Here is a 24,838-nt window from a genome sequence, read left to right as displayed (position 1 = left end):
TGGACTCAGTTATGATACACAATACATATATACGGCTCAATGTTACCGTATTGAAGGCAGATGGAGTGAAGAAAAAAGCATCACATTCCACACTGGAGGGGACATGTCGGTTGATGGTAAGAGCAAAAAGTACACAAAATAATCGACAGGCCTTAAACATTTAGCCCAAACAACGACACAATAGTAATAGGCCTATATTATTTTTATTGGTCTTTATTCAGTAAGAAACATACATTTACAATTAATAAATAATTGTAAAAAATGTAAAAACATCTAACATATCATTCATACATCCACCACCCATCCACAGGAGGTATTAAATAAAATAAAGTCAATATTTTGAAAACAAATAGGTCTTGAATATTATAAGATGTAATTGTTGAATCTGGATTGTTTTGTTGTTTAAACATATTTTACCATTTTGATTTTATGTTTTTGTAAAATATCAATTGCATACCCACACTCCTGTGTGCTTATGTATTTTTGTTGTATTTTTGACTGAATAACCCTTTCCCGTGGGTTTAAAAATATTTGTCTAAATAACAAAACTATGACGGTTTGTTTCTTAAGTTGATTGGAAGGAAAAATGTATGTCAGACCTAAAACTTGCAGCAGTAAGCAATACTGTATTTGAATGGAATGTAAAAGAACTAAGAAATAAGGAGGTAAGAATATGGTGAATCAGTAGCTAGGTTTTTAACATTTTAGGATTATTGTATTATTATTATTGTCAAAAAACACTATTGTCATCATCGCCATATCATCATCAAAATTATTATCACCGTCATCAACAGCATCCTCTTTACAGAGGGCCGTCTTCTCATAAGTCAAACTCCACAGCATCCGAACAGCCATATTATTTTGTTTTGTGATTGATGATACACATTGAATACAGCTTAGTGTACTGTTTGAAAGAAGAGATATTCAAAGACAGTTTTCTTTCCTATCAACAGTTTTGTCTACCAAGTACTTAAAGTAGATGAAAATCAAATTTCCATGATCTTGACCTTGATTTTGACCTTTTCTTTCCAACACTTTCTTAGATTATTATGTATCATTCCACTAAATTTTATGATGATCTATTCCTGAATAATGTTGCTAGCAGACAGGCGAATACAAACTTGTTGGGCGAAAGTATAAGAATCAACAATGCACGCTATTACCCTATATCAACCCACCTCCCCATGATCTATGGTAAATATTCATTATGTGCACGTTTCTCAACTTACAGCAGTGTATTCAGAATGCTATAGATACGTCATGGATTCTTCAAATGGATGACACTGAAGCTGGAATTGTTCTCTATTCCGTAAAATGTCAGCAAGGCTGCCAGCATTGCAATGATGAATCCCTTCGACCATGTAAGTCTAATACCAAAATATACTGTATAAAAAGACCTGGAAAAGTAATTACAATAGTCCTACTGTTAGTAGTATTGCTTTTATGATTCAGTTTACCCTCCAATTCGAGACCCCTCTAATTCTGAAAATTCCTAATTCCAGACCACTTTTTCAAAGTATCAGACAACCACCAAGCTAACCCTCTAATTATCTGAGATCGACCCCTGAAACCGCCCACATTTTCAGGGTACCAAGAGTGGTCTCAAATTAGAGGGCAATCTTCATTGGCATTTAAAAGAGCTGTATACCAGATGACAGATAGAGTACAGTGAACTTGAAATATTAAAGGTGGTCATGTACAATGTACGCAATGGTTAACGCACAATACTGTATTTAAATATATATTTTGTAGATCCTCCACAAGAGATTACTTACAGATCAACGACTGGATCAGACTTGTGTGTCAGATGGAAAGGAAATGTATCAACAAATTATACAATGTATTATACCCAAGGAAGGTAAGTTGAAATAATGATTATGCTGCTATTCTGCTGCTGTTGCTGCTTCTGCTGATGATGATGATGATATTGACGATGATGATGATGATATTTCTATGCACCTGAAAAGAGAGTTTTTCGTTGAAGAGCTATGCTAATATGATCATGACATCAAGTGTAGACCTAAAGTACATTCAAGCACCTTTATTGGCTTTTCTTCCCCGCACCAGCTTAAATGTCAATTTTTACTGCTGATTTTATTTCTGCTTCTATTCTGTTTCATATTGTTTTACACAGGGTTTTTCTGTCGGTGCTTGGATCTTCTTCAAATATTGTCCAAGTAAAGACCTTATCAAAGATGTGCATATTAAAATATGACGTCATTCTATAACATAAATGGATGGACAAAGTATTTTATGAATTCAATTTTTATTTTCAAAATCGTTTTAAACTAGCTGCAACTATGTTAAATGTGTGTGGGTTGGGGGTTCTACAGCCTACATCGTATAAGTTCTTGTTTTTCTTTATTTTGTACTTTTCTATTGTTGGTATGAAAAACAAATTGAGCTATTTTCTGTCAGGAAGAATAAAGTAAAACTTGAACCCAATCTTGAATCTTGAATTTTTACTCTTAATCAAGCGGTATGATGCCTTGATAGCGAGATGTTGCAGGTTCAAATCCTGTCAGAATTACCTTTTATGTCTTTCGTTGATGAGCTACTTCTACGATCATAATATCATTCTTATATTCACTGTAGTTACTAGTTATCTATTTGTTAATATAGGTCAATGAAATAAAATAGTGGTAGAAACAGCACTCAAAGGAACAATAATGTTCGTATTGGCATAGCCTATCCACGAAAACCTTCCTTATGGATTGTTTGGGAAAATGCTCCTAGCTGAAACTAAACCACTAATACCACTGATAACTCACTGTCATAGGGAGTCTTACCAGACAAGCCCCTGATAGTACTGTATATTGTAAACACAATCAAACCAACGACAATTTTCGAGCAGATATACACCCTGACAACGTGGGGCGGAGGGAAACTAATGACTGAATCTGCGCCAGGATTCGCCCAACAGGGAATCCGAGGTTCCCGTCGAGGTGGGAGGGGGGACAACGTACCCGACGAGAACAAAGTGGGCTTGGTCGGGCGTTACTCAAAATATTTTTAAGGTGGTCCAGGGGTGTAGAAAATACATATAATGATAATGATGGTGATGGCGATGAAAATGGTGAGAATGAGGGCAGTGTTGGTGGTGGTGGTGTTTGCGTGAAGATGGTGATGAATGAGATCTAAGGGTTTTGATAATCCATTATTTTATATGTATTGAGTATTTGTATATTTATAGAGGATACTGTTCAGATGAGTACCAGCGGTGCTTATACACATCTAGATGTGTATAAGAGACAGTATATATATAGTGCTCAGATAGGAAGATGGTATTATCGTATCAAGCATAGACTTTCAACGAAAATTCATTTTACTTCATTTGTATGAAAAAAAGTGTCTCTGGTGAGATTCGAACCTGCAACCTCTCACTATTAAGCTGAGTGTCATACTCATTAGACTAATGGTTATGAATCATTTGTTGCAATAATTTTGTACAGTTCAAGTGTAGAAATAACCGTACATACAATTAATGCACAGTATTGAAGGTACCTGTACCAGCCCTAATTAATGACTTTATTCTTATGTTTTCCTGATAGCCATACCCAATCCACTCAAGAGTTTTACCTATCAGCTTCTAGATGATACAACAGTTCAGGTTAAGTTTGAGGATCCTGAAGATTGGAATTTTGATTCATTCTCTTTATTGAATAAACGAATTTGTCAAATATCCCCACCAGTTGAAGACGGTGCAAAATGCAAAACTAAAACGTTTCAGTACCCACCAAATTCATGGACAATATTTGGACTCAGTTATGATACACAATACATATATACGGCTCAATGTTACCGTATTGAAGGCAGATGGAGTGAAGAAAAAAGCATCACATTCCACACTGGAGGGGACATGTCGGTTGATGGTAAGAGCAAAAAGTACACAAAATAATCGACAGGCCTTAAACATTTAGCCCAAACAACGACACAATAGTAATAGGCCTATATTATTTTTATTGGTCTTTATTCAGTAAGAAACATACATTTACAATTAATAAATAATTATAAAAAATGTAATAACATCCAACATACCATTCATACATCCACCACCCATCCACAGGAGGTATTAAATAAAATAAAGTCAATATTTTGAAAACAAATAGGTCTTGAATATTATATTTTTTCGAAACATGTAATTGTTGAATCTGGATTGTTTTGTTGTTTAAACATATTTTACCATTTTGATTTTATGTTTTTGTAAAAGATCAATTGCATACCCACACTCCTGTGTGCTTATGTATTTTTGTTGTATTTTTGACTGAATAACCCTTTCCCGTGGGTTTAAAAATATTTGTCTAAATAGCAAAACTATGACGGTTTGTTTCTTAAGTTGATTGGAAGGAAAAATGTATGTCAGACCTAAAACTTGCAGCAGTAAGCAATACTGTATTTGAATGGAATGTAAAAGAACTAAGAAGTAAGGAGGTAAGAATATGGTAAATCAGTAGCTAGGTTTTTAACATTTTAGGATTATTGTATTATTATTATTGTCAAAAAACACTATTGTCATCATCGCCATATCATCATCAAAATTATTATCACCGTCATCAACAGCATCCTCGTCACAGAGGGCCGTCTTCTCATAAGTCAAACTCCACAGCATCCGAACAGCCATATTATTTTGTTTTGTGATTGATGATACACATTGAATACAGCTTAGTGTACTGTTTGAAAGAAGAGATATTCAAAGTCAGTTTTCTTTCCTATATCATCAGTTTTGTCTACCAAGTACTTAAAGTAGATGAAAATCAAATTTCCATGATCTTGACCTTGTTTTTTGACCTTTTCTTTCCAACACTTTCTTAGATTATTATGTATCATTCCACTAAATTTTATGATGATCTATTTTTGAATAATGTTGCTAGCAGACAGGCGAATACAAACTTCTTGGGGGCGAAAGTATAAGAGTCAACAATGCACGCTATTATCCTATATCATCCCACCTCCCCATGATCCATGGTAAATATTCATTATGTGCATGTTTCTCAACTCACAGCAGTGTATTCAGAATGCTATAGATACGTCATGGATTCTTCAAATGAATGACACTGAAGCTGGAATTGTTCTAAATTATTCCGTAAAATGTCAGCAAGGCTGCCAGCATTGCAGTGATAAATCCCTTCGACCATGTAAGTCTAATACCAAAATATACTTTATAAAAAGACCTGGAAAAGTAATTACAATAGTCCTACTGTTAGTAGTATTGCTTCTATGATTCAGTTCACCCTCCAATTCGAGACCCCTCTAATTCTGAAAATTCCTAATTCCAGACCACTTTTTCAAAGTATCAGACAACCACCAAGCTAACCCTCTAATTATCTGAGATCGAACCCTGAAACCGCCCACATTTTCAGGTACCAAGAGTGGTCTCGAATTAGAGGGCAATCTTCATTGGCATTTAAAAGAGCTGTATACCAGATGACAGATACAGTACAGTGGATTTGAAATATTAAAGGTGGTCATGTACAAAGTACCGCAATGGTTAATGCACAATACTGTATTTAAATATATATTTTGTAGATCATCCACAAGAGATTACTTACAGATCAAGGACTGGATCAGACTTGTGTGTCAGATGGAAAGGAAATGTATCAACAAATTATACAATGTATTATAGACAAGGAAGGTAAGTTGAAATAATGATGATGCTGCTATTCTACTGCTGCTTCTGCTGATGATGATGATGATGATATTGATGATGATGATGATGATATTTCTATGCACCTGAAAAGAGAGTTTTTCGTTGAAGAGCTATGCTAATATGATCATGACATCAATTGTAGACCTAAAGTACATTCAAGCACCTTTATTGGCTTTTCTTCCCCGCACCAGCTTAAATGTCAATTTGTACTGCTGATTTTATTTCTGCTTCTATTCTGTATCATATTGTTTTACACAGGGTTTTTCTGTCGGGCATTTTCGTCACTTTCCATGCTTGGATCTTCTTCAAACATTGTCCAAGTAAAGACCTTATCAAAGATGTGCATATTAAAATATGACGTCATTCTATAACATAAATGGATGGACAAAGTATTTTATGAATGCAATTTTTATTTTCAAAATCGTTTTAAACTAGCTGCAACTATGTATGTTCTACAGCCTGTATTAGTTCCTGTTGTTCTGTATTTTGTACTTTTCTCTTGTTGGTATGAAAAACAAATTGAGCTATTTTCTGTCAGGAAGAATAAAGTAAAACTTGAACCCAATCTTGAATCTTGAATTTTTACTCTTAATCAAGCGGTATGATGCCTTGATAGCGAGATGTTGCAGGTTCAAATCCTGTCAGAAGTACCTTTTATGTCTTTCGTTGATGAGCTACTTCTACGATCATAATATCATTCTTATATTCACTGTAGTTACTAGTTATCTATTTGTTAATATAGGTCAATAAAATAGTGGTAGAAACAGCACTCAAAGGAACAATAATGGAAAGATCGTATTGGCATAGCCTATTCACAAAAACCTTCTTATGGATTGTTTGGAATGCTCCTAGCTGAAACTGAACCACTAATACCACTGATAACTCACTGTCATAGGGAGTCTTACCAGACAAGCCCCTGATAGTACTGTATATTGTAAACACAATCAAACCAACGACAATTTTCGAGCAAATATACACCCTGACAACGTGGGGCGGAGGGAAACTAATGACTGAATCTGCGCCAGGATTCGCCCAACAGGGAATCCGAGGTTCCCGTCGAGGTGGGAGGGGCGGACAATGTACCCGACGAGAACAAAGTGGGCTTGGTCGGGCGTTACTCAAAATATTTTTTAAGTGGTCCAGGGGTGTAGAAAATACATATAATGATAATGACGGTGATGGTGATGATAATGGTGAGAATGAGGGCAGTGTTGGTGGTGGTGGTGTTTGCGTGAAGATGGTGATGAATGAGATCTAAGGGTTTGGATAATCCATTATTTTATATGTATTGAGTATTTGTATATTTATAGAGGATACTGTTCAGATGAGTACCAGCGGTGCATAGCAGATAGGTCAGAGAACGAATTTTTTGAATGCTGCCCACAAAATCTTTATCCGGTTGCTCCTATTTACGTGAGGATAAATTATGAAAACAAATATATGTATGTGAATGGTACATTATACTGGTTGAGAGCTCAGACTATAGGTAAGCAAATGTCAACAACACTGGTTAGCTACACATTAATTCAGTTGTATGTGAAAAAGTGTCTCTGGTGAGATTCGAACCTGCAACCTCTCGCTATCAAGGCGAGTGTCATACCCATTAGACTAATGGGTATGAATCATTTGTTGCAATAATTTTGTACAGTTCAAGTGTAGAAATAACCGTACATACAATTAATGCACAGTATTGAAGGTACCTATACCAGCCCTAATTAATGACTTTATTCTTATGTTTTCCTGATAGCCATACCCAATCCACTCAAGAGTTTTACCTATCAGTTTCTGGATGATACAAAAGTTCAGTTTAAGTTTGAGGATCCTGAAGATTGGAATTTTGATTCATTCTCTTTATTGAATAAACGAATTTGTCAAATATCCCCACCAGATGAAAACGGTGCAAAATGCAAAACTAAAACGTTTCAGTACCCACCAAATTCATGGACAATATCTGGACTCAGTTATGATACACAATACATATATACGGCTCAATGTTACCGTATTGAAGGCAGATGGAGTGAAGAAAAAAGCATCACATTCCACACTGGAGGGGACATGTCGGTTGATGGTAAGAGCAAAAAGTACACAAAATAAACGACAGGCCTTAAACATTTAGCCCAAACAAGGACACAATAGTAATAGGCCTATATTATTTTTATTGGTCTTTATTCAGTAAGAAACATACATTTACAATTAATAAATAATTGTAAAAAATGTAATAACATCCAACATATCATTCATACATCCACCACCCATCCACAGGAGGTATTAAATACATTAACTCAATAATTTTAGTACCACAACCTACTACCCACCCATCGATTTCAGCATCCATCCATAACCCACTCACCCATTACACCACAGTACCCATTAAGCCATTTTTATTTAAAATTCTGATGTGTGTTATAATACGAACTTTGAATAGCTGAATTAGATTGTGGTAATTTTGAATTTTTTACGGCAACATTATATTATTGCGGTGTGAAAACGTAGATTGCTTTTATTACCTTTGATATGAAGCAGCAACAACACCTGGTCATCATGATCCAGTCAGCACAGAGATGAGGAATACATCTACAAGTACAACAGTTACAATGTTTACTTCAACTCAGAATCTGTCCAGTCTTCCGAGTCGGCCAGTTCAGAATAAAGGTATTAAACAAAAATTTATTAACGGTATGCATGATGTTCTTATATGTGACTTGGATATAAAAAGTATTAGCCAATGCACATCATCAGATGATGATGTTTGATGTTTGTTGTGTTTTGTGTATATTGAATAACGATAATGTCAGTGGTGATGTCAATAATATTTAAATGGAAAGTTGGTTAAATAATTACAGGACTTGGTGTCTGGATTCCAAAAAAAATCCTTCATTAAGAATGAATAACAGCATACAGTAACTGTATTCATTCTAAAGCATTTAATGCATTATTTCATAATTTCCCTCTAAACGGATTCTAAAGACCACCTTTAGTGTCAATCTTGTGAATCTAATGGAAAGGATTCTATTAGACTCCAAAATGGATTATTTTTGCAGACCAAACTGAACATGTTCCCATCAATCAAATACATTTATATATCCACCACCCATCCACAGGAGGTATTAAATAAACGCATTATTTACGGTGGTACTACTACCACCATCCATCCATAACTCACTCATCCATTACACCTCACTTCTCATCCACCCATTTTTATTTACATTTCTGTTGTGTGTTAAAATAAGAATTTTGAATAGCTTAATTAAATTCTGGTAATTTTGAATTTTATACGGTAAAATGACATTGTGATTTGGGCTGTGAAAACATAGATTGTGTTTATTATCTTTTATTTGAAGCGAAATCGTCAACAACACCTGGTCATCATGATCCAGTCAGCACGGAGATGAGGAATACAGTGTTTGCTTCAACTAAGAATAAAGGTATTAAACAAAAATGAATTAATGGTATGCATGAGGTATTGTTTTAATTTGATACTGGAAGTCTTTGGCAGGTATAAAAACCGGACGCACACTGCGTGCGTTGGCAAAAAATTTTAGACCAAAACAAATTTTCCTCCAACTAAAGTCCACTATAAACTTAATAGTGATATTAATGTTATTTTTTCTATAATAAATGTTCTTATATGTGACTTAAATATAAAAAGTATTAGCCAATGCACATCATCAGATGATGATGTTTGGTGTGTGTTTTGTGTATATTGAATAACGATAATGTCAGTGGTGATGTTAATAATTTTTAATTGGAAAGTTGGTTAAATAATTACAGGACTTGATATCTGGATTCCAAATAAATTCTTTCATTAAGAATGAATAAACAGCATACAGTAACTATTCAAATGCATTGTTTCTTAATTTCCCTCTAAACACAGAGGTCTAAGACCACCTTTAGGAAAAATGACAATTCGTCAGGGAGAAAAAAAAATTATATGTATTTTGCACATAGGCTATGAGTAGACTCTAAAATCAATAAAATAAGTCTTTAAAACCCCTAAATTGTCAAATTTTTCGGGGGCTTCGCCCCCTGCACAACTTTCGAGACATTTTAAGCGCCGCTCGACCACGCCCACTTTGTTCTCGTCGGGGGAAATCTTTCCCCTCGTCAGGGACATCGGACCTCGCCTCCTCCCCCCGTCGGCCAAGTCCTGGTGCCACCCCTGATCCGAATTCAGTTCGTTGGCTAACGAAACGAATAGGAAAATCGAATCTGTGGTAAAGAACGCACTAGAAGCGCATCGAAAATGTTCTAAGAATTTTGGTGTGGATTTGTTGTAAATTCAGCCAAAAGCCTGGTTCTCACGAGAGCCCTAGTAGCCGGATCAGGAGCTAACCGTTAGCGCTAACCGTTAGCACCTCTGTGAGAACGCCCGATCGGTTAGTGCTAACCGTTAGCGGTATCCGGATACCGCTAACGGTTAGCAAGTGCTGTCGGTTAGCACGTTGAGTGCGTTTCTATCATCAACCAATCACACGTACGCGTTTACAATTTCCAGTTTCTTATTGGCCAGTGATTCGATCATCATATTCTTGGTATCCGGATCGGGATCTTCTCGTATGGACGCACGGCAGCTAACGGTTAGCAGGATCCAGATCCTGCTAACCGTTAGCTGCCGTGTGAGAACATAGACTTAGGCTACGTTCAGACCTGGGAGGCCAGGCGTATCTAACCCCGGGTTATGTTAATCCATGGCGCATTTCGTAACTAGCAAGATGTCTAGACTGGGGGATTAACGAACGCTAGCGTAAGTATTCGCACGAAATATTTGTATTCGTAATTCGCGCATTTTATTTTCTGTTTACATTTAGGCTTATTTTGATTGGTCATATCCTGGCTGAGTTTAAAATCACTGATGCGTGACTGTCGTAAATCAGTCACGGATTACCGTACTCCAGTGATTGCGCGATATTACTGGCGTTCGCTACGCCGCGCCCAAGTTCACACCACTCGAATAATACGCTAGCGTAAGTCGTCGTGTCTGGACGGAGCCTAAGATAATAAATAGCAGAAGATAGAGCAGCTTCCCAGTAGTGGAACATCCGTTCGAAAGGCATTGTAGGTACACGGAGAGCCATTTTACCCCGTCCGCGCGGTGGCGCTATATAGCAATAATAAAGACACCACTCTGGTTCGTTTGTTTCCTGTAGTTTCTCCACTTAGTAAAATGGTCAAATTTTTCCCCATTCGCGGGAGGGCGGATGTTCCATAAATTTTAATACTAATACGTGGAGCAGCTTATTCTTCTGCTATTTAAGTTCTTTGATTCAGCTTAATAGCATAAAACATTCAAACGTATGCCTAATGTACTGTATGATAGGTCCAAATGAAAATTTTCCCTTCAAGAATACCTCCTTTCACTTTATTTTTCCAGCTAAAGTCCCCTTACTTAAAAATCCAAAATTTTTTTTTTTTTTCAGTTGCCTCGAATATTGTCCTGATTCTGCTAGGATTTGTTATCGCAGCAATGATTGTCGTTCTCTTTGGAGCTTATCGGTGGATGTCCAAAAGATTGTGTTGGAAAATTCCAGAACCGAATATTCCTCCTATAATTGTAAGATTAAACGAGAACTTACCTGTTCGAAGTTTGATCGTAATTCCATGAAGTAATAAAGTAGGAGAGATTATATGAGATACGAACAGCGCATGTGCAAATCAGAGTTGAACGCTAGCATGGTATTAGTAGTTACAACTTCTGCACTACCATACTTATAAAAACAGGGAATGAGCTTGGAGTCGTCAGAACAATAAACAACAATTCCTACGTATTCCAAAATTACGAAATTAAGGGTCGCGGAGGGAGGGCATATAGGCCTAATCTCCCCTACTTTATTACTTCATGAAATTACAATCAAACTTCAAACAGGTAAGTTCTCGTTTAATCTTACAGTTTCATACCGTAATACGTAGGAGATCTTATATGAGAGTTTGAAAGTCCAAGCTCATTACTCTACTCAATAAGAGAGAAACACGTATTAAGGTATCATTCAGAAATATGGTTTTATTAATACCAACAAACAGAATAAACTACGCTTAAAAATGCGTTTCTTTACTAAAACCAAGGAACATTTTCGTATTAACTTTGCAATCTATAGCTGATGTTTATAAGTGAACCTAAACCAGTGGTAGGACTACCACCATATAAAACAACACATTTGATTTTTTGGACCAAAAGAAATATGAACACTGTATGTATTACAGTACAACTTTACTTTCCATTGTCTTACTGTAATAATAGCTATTTTATTTATTAATCATTCGTTATCCATAAGAGGTTTTTTTTTTTTATAAAACCGATTTACTGTTTTCTGACTTGTCTATCCTCCTTTACTCATAATCACCTGAATAGGAATAGACTTCCGCATGTCGGCTGAGCAGGAAGCCGATCTTACATAATGAGGCATAACATTAGAACTATACTCTCTTCAATCATTTGGTTCTTAACATACCGTGCTACTGTGGGGCTACTTTATACATAAGAACAGCGATTTTTTCCCCTTCTGTTAATGTCGCTGTTAGATCCAATAATCCCTTAACGTTTGTACTGGATATATTTGTTGATCTTCTATCCAGTTCTATCTTTTAACCAGTTGCATTGTATGCCCATAATTATTTGATCTTGATGTTTTAATTAACTCCGTAATGACAAAATTTCATTCCAATATAGTTTCGCTGCAAATTGTCTAGGGATAACTTTTGAAGACTCTGAAGCCTGCTGTGGCTACCGTCATTAGTAGTGTGACAGTTTTTAATGTTAATAGTCGTAAAGATTGACTTATATTATCGTGACTTTTGAAGTAGTTAACACTATGTCTGTATAACATGTATAGGCATACCTAGGTACAGAACCTTTCATAAACCTGACCACAAGTGGGTGGTTCCCTATAGTTTGTCCATTATTAAACTTTAAACAAGAAGACAAAGCGCTTCTTGCTGTATTAACAGTTGAATACATATTAGCATCCATATACCGGTTAAAAACCAGAGAACTAAATTATATCCGGAATGAGATTACCCCGTGAGAATTCTACCCACTTCTTAAATGTAACAAGTTACTGCTTCCTAGTTGAATCCCTCCATGACGCGTTGATTAGGCTAATCGTCTCTGCTGGCAAGTTTTCAAGTTCCAGTGTCGCTCGAACGAATTACCTGCTAATAAACAAAAATTATTTATGTAATTGTTTCCCAGATACTTTACAAGCTAGGAAATGTAATCTGTCATTTAGTGGATGGATTCGATCCTATCCTGGGAGAGATAGTGTATGTCTACATTTCGGAATTGTTATTGGTGCCGCCTCAAGTAAATGTTGTAGCCTCCCAAACCAAGGTTGGGTTGGCCAATTCAGTACTATAAAGTATACATTTTGCTCGATCCTCAACTACTTTTTTTCAGGCATTTAAGCACAAGACAAAATGGAGGAAATGCATAAAAATGTATATTTTCCCAGTCTAATGAAAAAGCATCATAGTCCAATGCCCCTGGGTCGGGAAGCCAATATACATACTTATGCAATTGAGTCATTCCATGAATCCAACACACTTATTTGCCCGACCCCCTTCAAATCGCCCAATATTTTGCATGTTGGGGGTTCTACCTGAGATAACCCCACAGTGAAATTTTTGGCTCCGCGCCAGCATTTTCTGATGGGTTTGAATTTTTCATGAGATTTGGCTAAAAAACTCATCTCTGACAGACAACTGCTGATATCTCTCTTGAAACTCAACGTATTGGAGAAATTCTGGTACCGTTGGATAGAGAAGAAGATTCTCTTTCCAATGATATGCAAATTTGACCCAAAATATCACAAAAGTATATATCTCGATTTTTGGAAAATTCACACCTCAGTTAGGACACTTAGCCCACATGATGCCCTTAAAGTTTCATTGTGGGCAAATAAAATATATTAGCTCTAGACTACATTTTGTGCCTAGGTATTGATAGTTTCACTGAGTTTCCAGGAAATCTGCTGATAGATTCCATAAAAATTGGCACCATAGTATAGTGAAAATCAGGGGCCTTAATCCCAGAAAAATGGTCACGGGGCCCCTGATTTTCTCTATACTATGGTGCCTAACTGAGGTGTGAATTTTCCAAAATTCGAGATATATACTTTTGTGATATTTTGGGTCAAAGGTCAAGGTCACGTGACTTGACCTATATAATTCTCACTAGTCCGGACATCATCGAGTTACATATCATTGGAAAGAGAATCTTTTTCTCTATTTAACGGTACCAGAATTTCAAGAGAGATATCAGCATTTGTCTGTCAGATTAGTTTTTTAGCCAAATCTCATGAAAATTTCAAATTGCTGTAACTCATCAGAAAATGTTGGCGCGGAGCCAAAAATTTCACTGTGGGGTTATCTCAGGTAGAACCCCCAACATGCAAAATATTGGGCGACTTGAAGGGGGTCGGGCAAAAAAGTGTGTTGGTTCATATGGAATGACTCAATTGTATGTTTAGCCTTGTTGCAAACAAGTCTATAAAATGTCTGGTTTACCAAATTTAGTAAATACTTCTTCCACCAGTTCTTTACTAATCTGCCATTCTAATTCCTCATCAAATTTTCCAGATTTCATATCAGCCATTATATTGTCCCTGCCAGCTACATGAACAGCTGAAATCTATAAGTTTTTGCTTATTGCCCATTGGCAAATGTTGTTTGCTAAATTATTGCATGATTTAGATTTTGTGTCTCCCATATTATTTATATAAGCTTTGGCTGTGAACATGGCAATTTGATATGTGTTTGAAATGCCTGTAAGTTTAGAAAAACAGCAAGTAAACTCCAGAGAGTTTATATTATTATTTTCTATATTAGGGGGTTGGTCGATCTTAGACCATCGCCCCCCCCCCCCTATATAGGACACGCCATTTGTGCTTCCCCATCCTACACCACTGGTATCTGATTCAGTGGTGAGCAATGGGTTAGGCTGAAAGTAGGATTTCTCATTGAAAGGCCACTTATTTCCCACCATTCAATCTCGTAACGCATGGCGTTATTCATGTAAACATGTGCTTTAAAATCACCTTTGTTTATTCTCAAGGCTTTTATTTTCTTTAATTCTAGATGCCTATAATGAAGCTTCCCAAATTCTGATGCAGGAAAAGCGGATACAATTTTTCCTATGTAGCAAGCTAGTTTCCGAATTGACACGTGCCCCGGGCGCCAGGTCTTTGGGGGGGGGGGGCCAGGTTTGGGGGCGCGCTGAAGGGCGCTGAAATGGGAGGATGAGAGTAAAAAAATAAGCACTTTTTAGAAAAACACGACGAAATTGATGTATGTTGTCAGGCATGAATATTTTCCAGTTAATAATAAGAATCTGAATGTAGTTGTTTTTATTGGCAAATTTATAGATTCTGATTTCTTTTCTGTCCATTTCGACCGTTTTCTCTTGTTTTTTATCCTATTGTGTAATGACTACATGACTAAAGCTCATCCTGCCATATCTATGAGCCACGATGGGAAAAGCGAGACTATCTGCTTTGGCACTACTTAGTATTGAGCGTGATGAAGTAGACAACACTGTTAACTTTGGTCATGTTATTAATTTATTTGCTAATGAAAAAGCACACAAAATTCAGTTGCAAGTTTAAACAATGTTAAAAATTCAGCAACTTACAAGACTCTACTATAAGATAAATTTAAGCATACTAAGCTGTATGCGATAAATACAACAGCCTTACAAATTAGGTAATGGTAAAGTTGTATACATTGCAGTTTCAATAGTAAGAAACAGGGGTGGCGCCAGGTCCGCCTCCCCTTCGGGGGCTGCTTCCCCGTCAGGGAGAAAACCATAAATCGTTGGGGAGACAAAAAATTATATGTATTTTTTACATATTAGTAGACTCAAAAATCGATAAAATAAGCCTTTGAAACCCATAAATTGTCAACAATTTTCCGGGGCTTTGCCCCCCTCCCCCCTCCCCGACCACTTTCGGAAGATTTTAAGCGCGCTCGATCACGCCCACTTTGCTCTCGTCAAGGAAATCTCAGACCCCCAAAAAAATTTCTGGGGGACAAATGCCCTCCGTCCTTCCCCTCACCGTAGCGCCGCCATTGCAAACTAACGTAATATAACCACATAAATTCCATCTAATTTAACAAAAATAATAAGATACTAGGCCATTTATTAAAATAAAGTTCTCTGAAGGTTAACTGCCGAATTTTTAGTAGGCCTATATTGTAACTAATGTATTATAGCTTGTAAAAACTGTAGAGAAAACCTTTTCGCCTGACATTAGGCGAGACTTGTTTAGCGAACCCGCCGACTGCAAATATTGATGATTTGGAATAAAAATAAAATTTTATCTTTGGCCCATTTAAGCGCACCCGCCGACACGAAAAGGTGGACATTTCAGAAAAAAAGTTTTTTTTTTCTTTTTATTACGCCCTCCGCTGCTTTGCAATTTCTAAAGATAAGATATGTATATTTCTAACTAATTATATAAATTTGAAGCATTTAACCATCCAATTTTACATTCACCAATAATTTTTTTTTCTCCTCCGTCAGGATGATTTTGGCAAATCTATATGCTAAATAAGAAAACAAAATTTTATTTATTCCGCCTGCCTCCAATAATCTTTAAAAAATTAGTGCGCGAAACAAGGAATAAAAAGGTCTCGCCTTGCAAATTAGTCGTTTGTGAAACGAAATTAGGCCTATATACTAGGTCAAATGTTATACTGTGTTAAACAGCGGCGGGTCCCAGCCGGCCCGGTCCCCCACCCTCATAATTTTTTTCAAAATCGTTTAAAAGATAAAGAAAACAGAAAATTATATTCAAATTTAAATCTGAGAGTGCCATTTCCGACCATCTAGAGGTGCCGTACCTCAGCTCTAACCATGGTGTGGATGAGGCGGGCGGACATTTTATCTGTACAAGTCCCTCCCTGGCCTCCTCACGCTATTTCGAATTCCTGGACCCACAAGTGTTGAAATACCGGGCTCCTAGAAGAGTAATATTTATCCGTCGGGTGAAAAGAGAAGGTTCGTTGAGGAATACCATATCAAGGATACACCTCACATGATGAATAGTTCATTGTGATCGTGGAAGCAATCTCGATTTTCTTCAGACAATACAACAATTATTAACTCATATATTACATAGCTTGATGCCCATAAAATAATAATACAGTACAATTACCAAACTTCGTCAAATATCCGTAGATTCCAGGGTGGCTTCGCCTCCTTGACACCCACCGGGGCCCTTGGCGGCTCCCTGGCCCCAGCATAGGTGTTCGCTTAGCTCGCATACTGGATTTATTACCTTATGAAATGCCCCACCCCACCACTTTCAAGATGTCCAAATACTTTACAAACAATTAGAAGAGTATCATGCAAGGGCCGTTCAATTTCTACCAGCAATTTTATGGATTTTGGTAGTAAAAAGTCTGTGAATCATTGACCAATATTTTTATAATATCGTGACTTATTTGTGATTTTTGGATGAACATTAACATTTATTTTATTTTTTTAGGTTTTTCTTATTTTTGGGTGGCAATAGGCCTATATGATAATTACGTCGAATGGTCTTCAAAGAATATAATTTGGTTATAACCCCGGGCCGGTAAAGAGATTACAGCGCTGGGGCGGATGCAGAGGGGGTGCGGTCGCACCCCCTTAAATTGTATTAAGAAAAATAATTGTTGTATTTTATTGTTGTAAGGTATGAGCATGGAGGAAACCTCCATGGTATGAGAGTGCAATTTCTGGGCACCAATAGGCAGGCGCGGATCGAGACCTCTTCGTATACCGTTCGCCAGTATAAAGTGATAGCAGTACCTGGTGTTCCGGCGAATTCCAACTCTTTCTGTCAGAAATGCCACCTACCTAAACCAAAGACAAAAAAAAATATATAGACAAATAAACATTTTGCATTGTCTAAGTAATAATCAAAGAGGGACTGTAATTAACTCGGCTGCGCGATAACGTATAAGGGTACACTGTTGAGTTTTTTTATTATTATTACTGTATTATGATTTATGTCACAATGTATGGTTAATACAAAATCAATCACAGGGATTATAGGCTACATGTGTGTTGATTCTTATAACCTTATTGAATGGCATATATAAATTTATTATATTTTGCTATTCCAAAATTAAACCAAAGCGAAAACATATTATCTTAATTATTACTTTTTGATTAATGAATTATTATTTCATTATTTTAACGAATGCTATTCGTAAAAAAAAAAAGACAACAACAACAAAGTCATTAATGGAGTTGGTAGCCTCATTGTAGACCTAGAGCTTAAAACTTACAAACACACTTAGATACAGTACATCTAAAAAGGCGTTAGAAGTGGGGAAAAAAACTGAGAAATTGAGAAGATATGATATCTAATAAGCGTATAATACTGTATTAATTGGCAGATAAATTGTAAAGTTTCCAGGCCCGTATATCCAGTAGGTGTGTTACGAAGAGAGTGATAAACATGGATGTATATAAAGCACCCAACCAAATTCGATAAGGTCCACATTTCCAAGACATTCGAGAATGTACTATATATAAATTTGTGATTTTCTGTGATTTAAAAATACAATCTTTAATTTTTACATTTTAACCAGGGGGCCTAATCTACTCAGTCTGTCGTGATTCGGAAAAACGCAATTTATTCATTTTTTTTTCTTAGGGGCACCCTGTGGATGTAATCTATCATGGAACGTGATCATATAGGCCTACTCCAAACAATTTTTCGAAATTTTATTTTAAGTAGTTTTCGCCGCACAACGTTAACCTTAACTTTACGTTAGTACCCAACATGGAACGCGATAGCTCCGCCCCTTTTTGTAAACAAATCGAAATACACATGCGCAAACCCGTAACTAACGTACGTCGAGCACGTAAAATCCTGAAATTTACGTACTCCGCAATGCAAGATGAATAAATTATGACGTCATCCGTTAAGGTTAACGTCGTGCGGCAAAAACTACCTATTATTATGAGCGTTACGCATTAAATCCGACCGTCCAGCCACTAAGTATTGAAATGCTGGCAATCAACTAATCACAGAAGATGTTTATGCATAGTGTATACTTTCCCAGCTGGTGGCGGTACAATAAAAATGCATTATTATTTTAAGTTACAACTTAAAAGTTGTAGTCATACGATTAATTTTAGAACCGCATTATTAACAAGATTATTAGGTTAATCCTTCCACGTCAGCGCGTGCACTAAAAACTTATTTTTTTATTTCCTTTTTTTTTAATTGGATTTAACATGTGTATAACGATTTTGATAAACTTCTCTGTACTATCTATTAAACATTTAAAGAATGAACTTCCTTATGTTGTGGTCATATTAGACAGTAATATTTTTTAAAGAAGACCAGTCAACAAACAAAACAAAATTTCCACGTCCATGCATGCATAAAATGTATAATTTCCTGAAATTTGGATATAGAGCGGACTTCCTTATGATGATAATAATAGTAGTAGTAGTAGTAGTGTAGTAGTAGTAGTAGTAGTAGTAGTAGTAGTAGTAGTAGTCGTCGTCCTAGTCCTAGTCCAGGGGCTCCGAACAACCCCCCCCCGCACCCCCTGCTTTATACATGTCATTATTTTTTCAGTTAACTATATGTGTAAGCTTTAAAAAAACACCTTATTACTCAAGCGATTTCTGGTTGCTAGTGCCTGTAAACCAACATCAAAGATGGGTACTTTTTTTGTTCAATATTAAGATTGATATGGAGTGATGGGTGGAAACATACATTTCCTATGATTTGGTATAAAGGACAATGTAATTACATCGTTAATTATGTTACAAAAGGTCATCTTCCAATGATCAACATAAAATTTGACCCAATATATTATATTAAAACTTGTGATAATAGATTTTCCTTCCTGGTAAAACTGAATCAACATGAATGAAAGTTAACTGAAGTAAAACATATATAAAAATACACATATAGATAAAATTGGGACATCTAGCTTTAATCAATACAGAGTTATGGCTCCAAAAATAAGTGGGCGTGTGCATATATAGGCCTATGCATTTACCATTGGATTTTGATACGAATGAAAAAGCTCCTAACTAGCTTTAAATAGCAGTTATGATGCAGAAAACTGGTGATGTACCTTAAAAGTGACCGGAGAACTATTAATTCAGTGTGTATTCATTCATCAATAGAAGTCTCGTAATGCACTGAGGCTGAGGGACCCCATGCGATAGTCAGGGTAAAGCTCTGTTTCCATATAATCGCCCACCATATCGGCGATAGTCACCGACAATTTTCGGGAAGGTTTGACCTGGTTCAACTTTTCCGATTGCGTTGCAGATTGTTAGTTGCCCTACGTAATTGCAAAGGCACCCCGATTCGTCTGTGAACCACAACTGTTACGAATGTCGCCGATAGGGTGAGCAATTCTATGGAAACCCAGCTAAAACTCTGGATCCGCGCCTGAGAGGTCCCTATTCTCAAAATTTTCTGTTCCCTCAGCCCTGTCCATAGTGGGGCAGTGAGGTGGACCCTCACGTACTCACTACCGCCAAATCCTGCATCCGCCCCAGCAGGGGAGCATATCCCACAAACATACAAATAAATTTTAAAAAAAAGCATTAACTGTAGTATTAATGCTATAAAAAAAAAAAAAAACTGTGTAAATTAAAGAACGACTGAAGCTCCCAAACCGGAGTATGGGTATACATACTGGGGCCTGTCAAAATGTTCCCCAATCCGCATCTGATGATCTGTTTAGTATCGGTCATCTTGAATTGGGCGTCTCATGTGCGATAATCACATTATTAACGGTGTTATTTAGACCCATCTGTTAATTTTCATTAAAAAGAAAAGAAAAAAACGTTTTCGAATTGTAGTTCTCAATTTTAAGCAAATATTTTTCTGAGTAGACTCAATAAACATTATAAATATTGGTTTTTTTTGTTTTTTTTTTGTTTTTTTTTTTGTTTTGTTTTTTTTTTTTTTTTTTTTTTTGTCTTTTTGTTTATTTTACCTAACGCATATTTTACCAATGTAATTTTATCAGAAATCAAATTTATTCATTATCATAATTCTTTATCATATCACTAGGTTGATTTTAGGGTTCCAAATACTGTAGTAGAAAAAGAAGTGTTTGACGAGCTCAGAACAAGGAATGAAACATTATCTGTAACCTCGAACAACGCTGTTGACAGTGGTCGGGGAACATCTGAGGGCACCCCGGATGAAAGCAGCTTCAATAAATACATTCAATTACAACTGCTCAACGACCAAATCTCGGCCAATCACATGCACACACACCGAGGCTTCAAACACGAAATTGTTGATGACAGTGCTGAAGACAACTCAGGAAGTAACCATGGTGATGGAGTTGGCATTAGTGAATTTTCATTTATGAATTTAATTTATGAGAATAAAGTATTGGTGAATGAAAACATGGGAAGGAAATTGCACGATTATGTTAATGATGACGACAGTAGTGATGATGATGATGACGATGACGACGACGATGATTGTGATGATGGTGATGACGATGGTAATGAAACGTATGATGGTGATGATGAGGTAAATGATAATGATGACGATAATTACGGAGACGTGAGCGGAGACGCCGACTACGACGATTATGTGAACGATGGCAACAGTAATGCCACAGACGCAGTCTCCCAATTCAACATGCTTGATATAAATAATAGAGAATACTCGGTATTGACGATAGCAAACAAGGTACATAATCTCAACTTAGCTGTCAATCAAACGTAACTGAATGACAGGGGCAGGATTGTTGTCGTACATACGTTGTCGTCTTGTGGGACCTTAGCAACAACCCCATGCATTTATTTTAGCTGGGAAATGGTGATCTTGACAACACTATGGGCAAATGCTCTGATTAAGATCAGCTTAAGCAAATTTGTTATACTTTGATAGTGCAACAATGCATACTAACTATTTTAATATTTTTTAAAGGCATATTTCAATACAGTTTACAGTAGTTAAATTGGATAATATATATATATCTATATAGGCCTATATATATATAAATATAAATTTAAAGTGTATGTATGTTAAGTAAGATAATGATAATGTAATTCTATGAAACTTGTAATCGCTTTAAAAACAGGTGGTTGGTCTGTGACACGTGTTATGCAGAGCTTAATGGGCTTAGATGTTAGAATTGATGCAATTTGCAATAAATGTTACCTAATATAATTATATGTGAGCATGGTCGTTTATGTTTGTTTTTTATTAACCATATTTACAGAGGGTGGTCTTTCCAACGTAAGGTGGATTGATATTCAGCGGCTTATAAAAGCACAACGTCCTTGAATCATTTCTTTTACAAATGACTTGGATTTTTCTGGTATGTTTATTGTAAATATTATGAAATTTCAAACAGGCCTAATTTAAAATTTTCTATAATACTTTATATTTATTTAATTGTTAGGCCTAATTATTTTAAGGGGTAGCTGGTTCATTTGAGTTACAGCAATGTACTTTGCTTAATCTACCCCTGTCCAGCATTCATTTTTTGTTTTTCTCACAGGCCTATTGTATTTTATTGTCACGGTGTAAATGTTGGTTGAATACATAAATGAAATGAAAATAAGTCTGGCGATCTGGGGTGGCGCCAGCGGCCATCCCCCACCCCCGCCGGGGAGAGCTCCCCCGCCCCACCCACCTTCGGGGAGAAACAATTTTTTTGTATTTTCTACATATAGTAGACACTAAAATCGATTAAATAAGAATTTGAAACCCCTAAATTGTCACTATTTTTGGGGCCACTGGACCACTTCTGAAAGATCATGAGCCACGCCCACTTTGTTCTCGCCTGGGACATCGGCCCCTCCCCCTGCAAATCTAAAGAAATAGGCCTAGCAAGAGATGTGTATAAGAGACAGTATAATTTGAGAAGTAGGCCTATGAGAAAAGGCGTAAGATTTTCGGCACACGAATTAAGTAAAGTAAATACATCAAAAACAATTAGGCCTAAGTTATATTTTCTATGGTACAATACAGAATAATTAGATCTATACAATAGCCGAAAATCGCTGATAAGAGATTATGGTGATGTTGTGAAGATTACTTTACTCTTTTAAGACCCAACATTAAAAAAAACCCGCAACAACTTTGCATTTCATTTCATGAGGTTGTTAGGCAATGTGTAGTAAATCCAACTAGAGAGGGCAGCAGACACTTTTTCTGGAACATCATACTCTTTGACATCAGACAGTATTTTCAGCCAGATTGATTGTGTTATTAAGGTATGGTATAATCAAAGTATATTGACAAAACAGTGCTGAGCAGCGAAGCGTAACCAATAGAAGAAGATGTCTACCGCTGCAGCGTAAAAAAGGCCTTCCTATGGACAAAGTACGACATCTCGTCGTTCTTGGTGGTGGGATAAGTGGTTTGTCAGCGGCATATTATTTACAAAGAATGTCATTAAATGGATTGAAACACACCATAAACTTGAGTAATCAGTATAATAAGGTAAATATCTTGGATTGGCCTAGGCCTAGGCCTAGCCTAGGTAGTATCAGGGTAGCCGATCACTTCGGTCTCGCTTCGTTTCGGTCGCGCCTCATTTCGGAAGCGGTTTATTTCGAACAAATATATGGAGCGCCGAAGTAGTTGCGAAATCGCAAAATTTAATATGCCTAGGCCCTATAGAATTATAATCGGTTTATCATAGGCCTAAGTATTTTTTTTTTCCGTTTTGCTATCTTTCTACTAACATATTTATTTTCTTCCATTTTCGGTGATATTATTCGTCGCTCACATCACGAACTAACACAATTAAATTCAATTGTGTTAGTTCGTGAAATCAAAAAAGCGCGTTAAAATACGCGCTGCTGTCGTTAAGGACTTTTTGTGTGGTGTAAAGAATACAAAATTGCTTGACAACCAATACGCGCTCGTTTTGACGCGCTACTGTGATTTCACGAACTAACACAATCTACTTTGATTGTGTTAGTTCGTGATGTGAGAGACGAATTCATGATTGAAACATGATCTTATGATTGAAACAATTGAGTTTAGTATGTGCTTCATGCTATTCTTTTTGTTGCGTTTTCATATACTATAATTTAATAATTATGGTCAATAAAATGTATCTTTGATTTTAATTGAATGAATTGAGTGTTGTTACCATCTGAAATCTATTTCATAATTTAGTTAAAACAATAATCATTACATTATTTAATCCGGTGTTTCTATACAATAAATTTATTTATTTTTCTTGCAGCTTCCAGAGTCTGAATAAAACATAACAAGAGAATTGAGGGAAACACAATTAAAGAAATAAACGAATAATACACACATTATCATTCTTCACATGAAATCTTAAGTTTTCTTTGATATCCCAGCGCAGTTCATAAATAAGATATGAATATATATATTTATATATGATATTATATAAGCATATAGGATATACCTAGAAACAACTATATATATATATATATATACATATAGGCCTATATACACATACATATATATATTTATACATAATATAATATTATATATAATTTATACATATTTATTTACATTACACATGAAATCATATAGGCCTAACAAATATCATCACACATGATCAGCAGCCAGCGCAGACGATTCAAAGTTAATGGTTTCATGAAGTAGGTGACGTGAACACACGTAAAATGGTGAACTGCGCTCCAGCGCACGTGTTTGTACCTAGAAATAGCTAGTCATTTATTTTAGCATCTGACCTACTTCTGTCTTGGCAGTAATGTATCGAAAATGGAAATAAAACAAACAAAAAATCACAAACCTTGTGTCAGCTTTGCCTTAAGAGTACCATGGGAATCAATTTGTGGAAACGTTTCTTTCCACAATTCTAGTTATATAACTAAAGAAATAGGCCTAGCAAGTTCAGTGATTTTCTCGGGCTTATGAATATAAAAGAATCATGAAACGGCTTTTAAAATGTACAGCATGCAATTATAAATTTATTGATAATTTTATATGGAAAGTATAAATACCGTATGAAAATACATATTTCCTTTACAATATTATTATAACCATGATCAGAACATATGGTAAATGGAAACGTAACAGACAAGAAAAAAAATGTATGCGAAACTAATCTATTGACTATACTATACTTATTCCATAAATCTTTATTTGATTCAAGCAGAATAACAAAAATTATTTTATATATTTTATTAAAACATGAATATTTCGACCTGACCTCAGGTCCTCTTCAGCATGACTGATTAACATTATGAGA

At 36.0% G+C, this 24,838-nt stretch overlaps 2 protein-coding genes across 6 annotated transcripts in view; both read left to right on the top strand.

The window, feature by feature from the left end:
• Positions 1-21,806, top strand: part of LOC117104929 — a 64,154-nt gene extending 42,348 nt beyond the window's left edge. For 2 of the 5 annotated variants that reach the window (XM_033245877.1, XM_033245879.1), the window contains exons 11-20: positions 3,552-3,872; positions 4,337-4,431; positions 5,003-5,135; positions 5,527-5,632; positions 6,958-7,133; positions 7,395-7,715; positions 8,168-8,299; positions 8,989-9,072; positions 11,065-11,198; positions 20,683-21,806. In XM_033245877.1, coding sequence (XP_033101768.1) covers positions 3,552-3,872; positions 4,337-4,431; positions 5,003-5,135; positions 5,527-5,632; positions 6,958-7,133; positions 7,395-7,715; positions 8,168-8,299; positions 8,989-9,072; positions 11,065-11,198; positions 20,683-21,354 — 2,174 coding nt within the window. In that variant the 3' untranslated portion in view covers positions 21,355-21,806. Of the gene's footprint in view, positions 1-9; positions 117-570; positions 666-1,231; positions 1,362-1,752; positions 1,859-3,551; positions 3,873-4,336; positions 4,432-5,002; positions 5,136-5,526; positions 5,633-6,957; positions 7,134-7,394; positions 7,716-8,167; positions 8,300-8,988; positions 9,073-11,064; positions 11,199-20,682 lie in introns of all 5 variants that reach the window. The other 3 variants (XM_033245880.1, XM_033245878.1, XM_033245881.1) reach the window with 3 other exon arrangements.
• Positions 21,807-22,872: 1,066 nt separating this feature from the next.
• Positions 22,873-24,838, top strand: part of LOC117105018 (protoporphyrinogen oxidase-like) — a 12,706-nt gene continuing 10,740 nt past the window's right edge. The window contains exon 1 of the mRNA XM_033246003.1: positions 22,873-23,082. Coding sequence (XP_033101894.1) covers positions 22,954-23,082 — 129 coding nt within the window. The 5' untranslated portion in view covers positions 22,873-22,953. The remainder of the gene's footprint in view (positions 23,083-24,838) is intronic.

Source organism: Anneissia japonica, unplaced genomic scaffold, assembly GCF_011630105.1.
Source record: "Anneissia japonica isolate Jap-2015-1 unplaced genomic scaffold, ASM1163010v1 scaffold287834_len5846547_cov211, whole genome shotgun sequence".
NCBI lineage: Eukaryota > Metazoa > Echinodermata > Crinoidea > Comatulida > Comatulidae > Anneissia > Anneissia japonica.
Note: the sequence above shows the minus strand (reverse complement) of the source record. Positions and strands in the feature narration are given on the sequence as shown.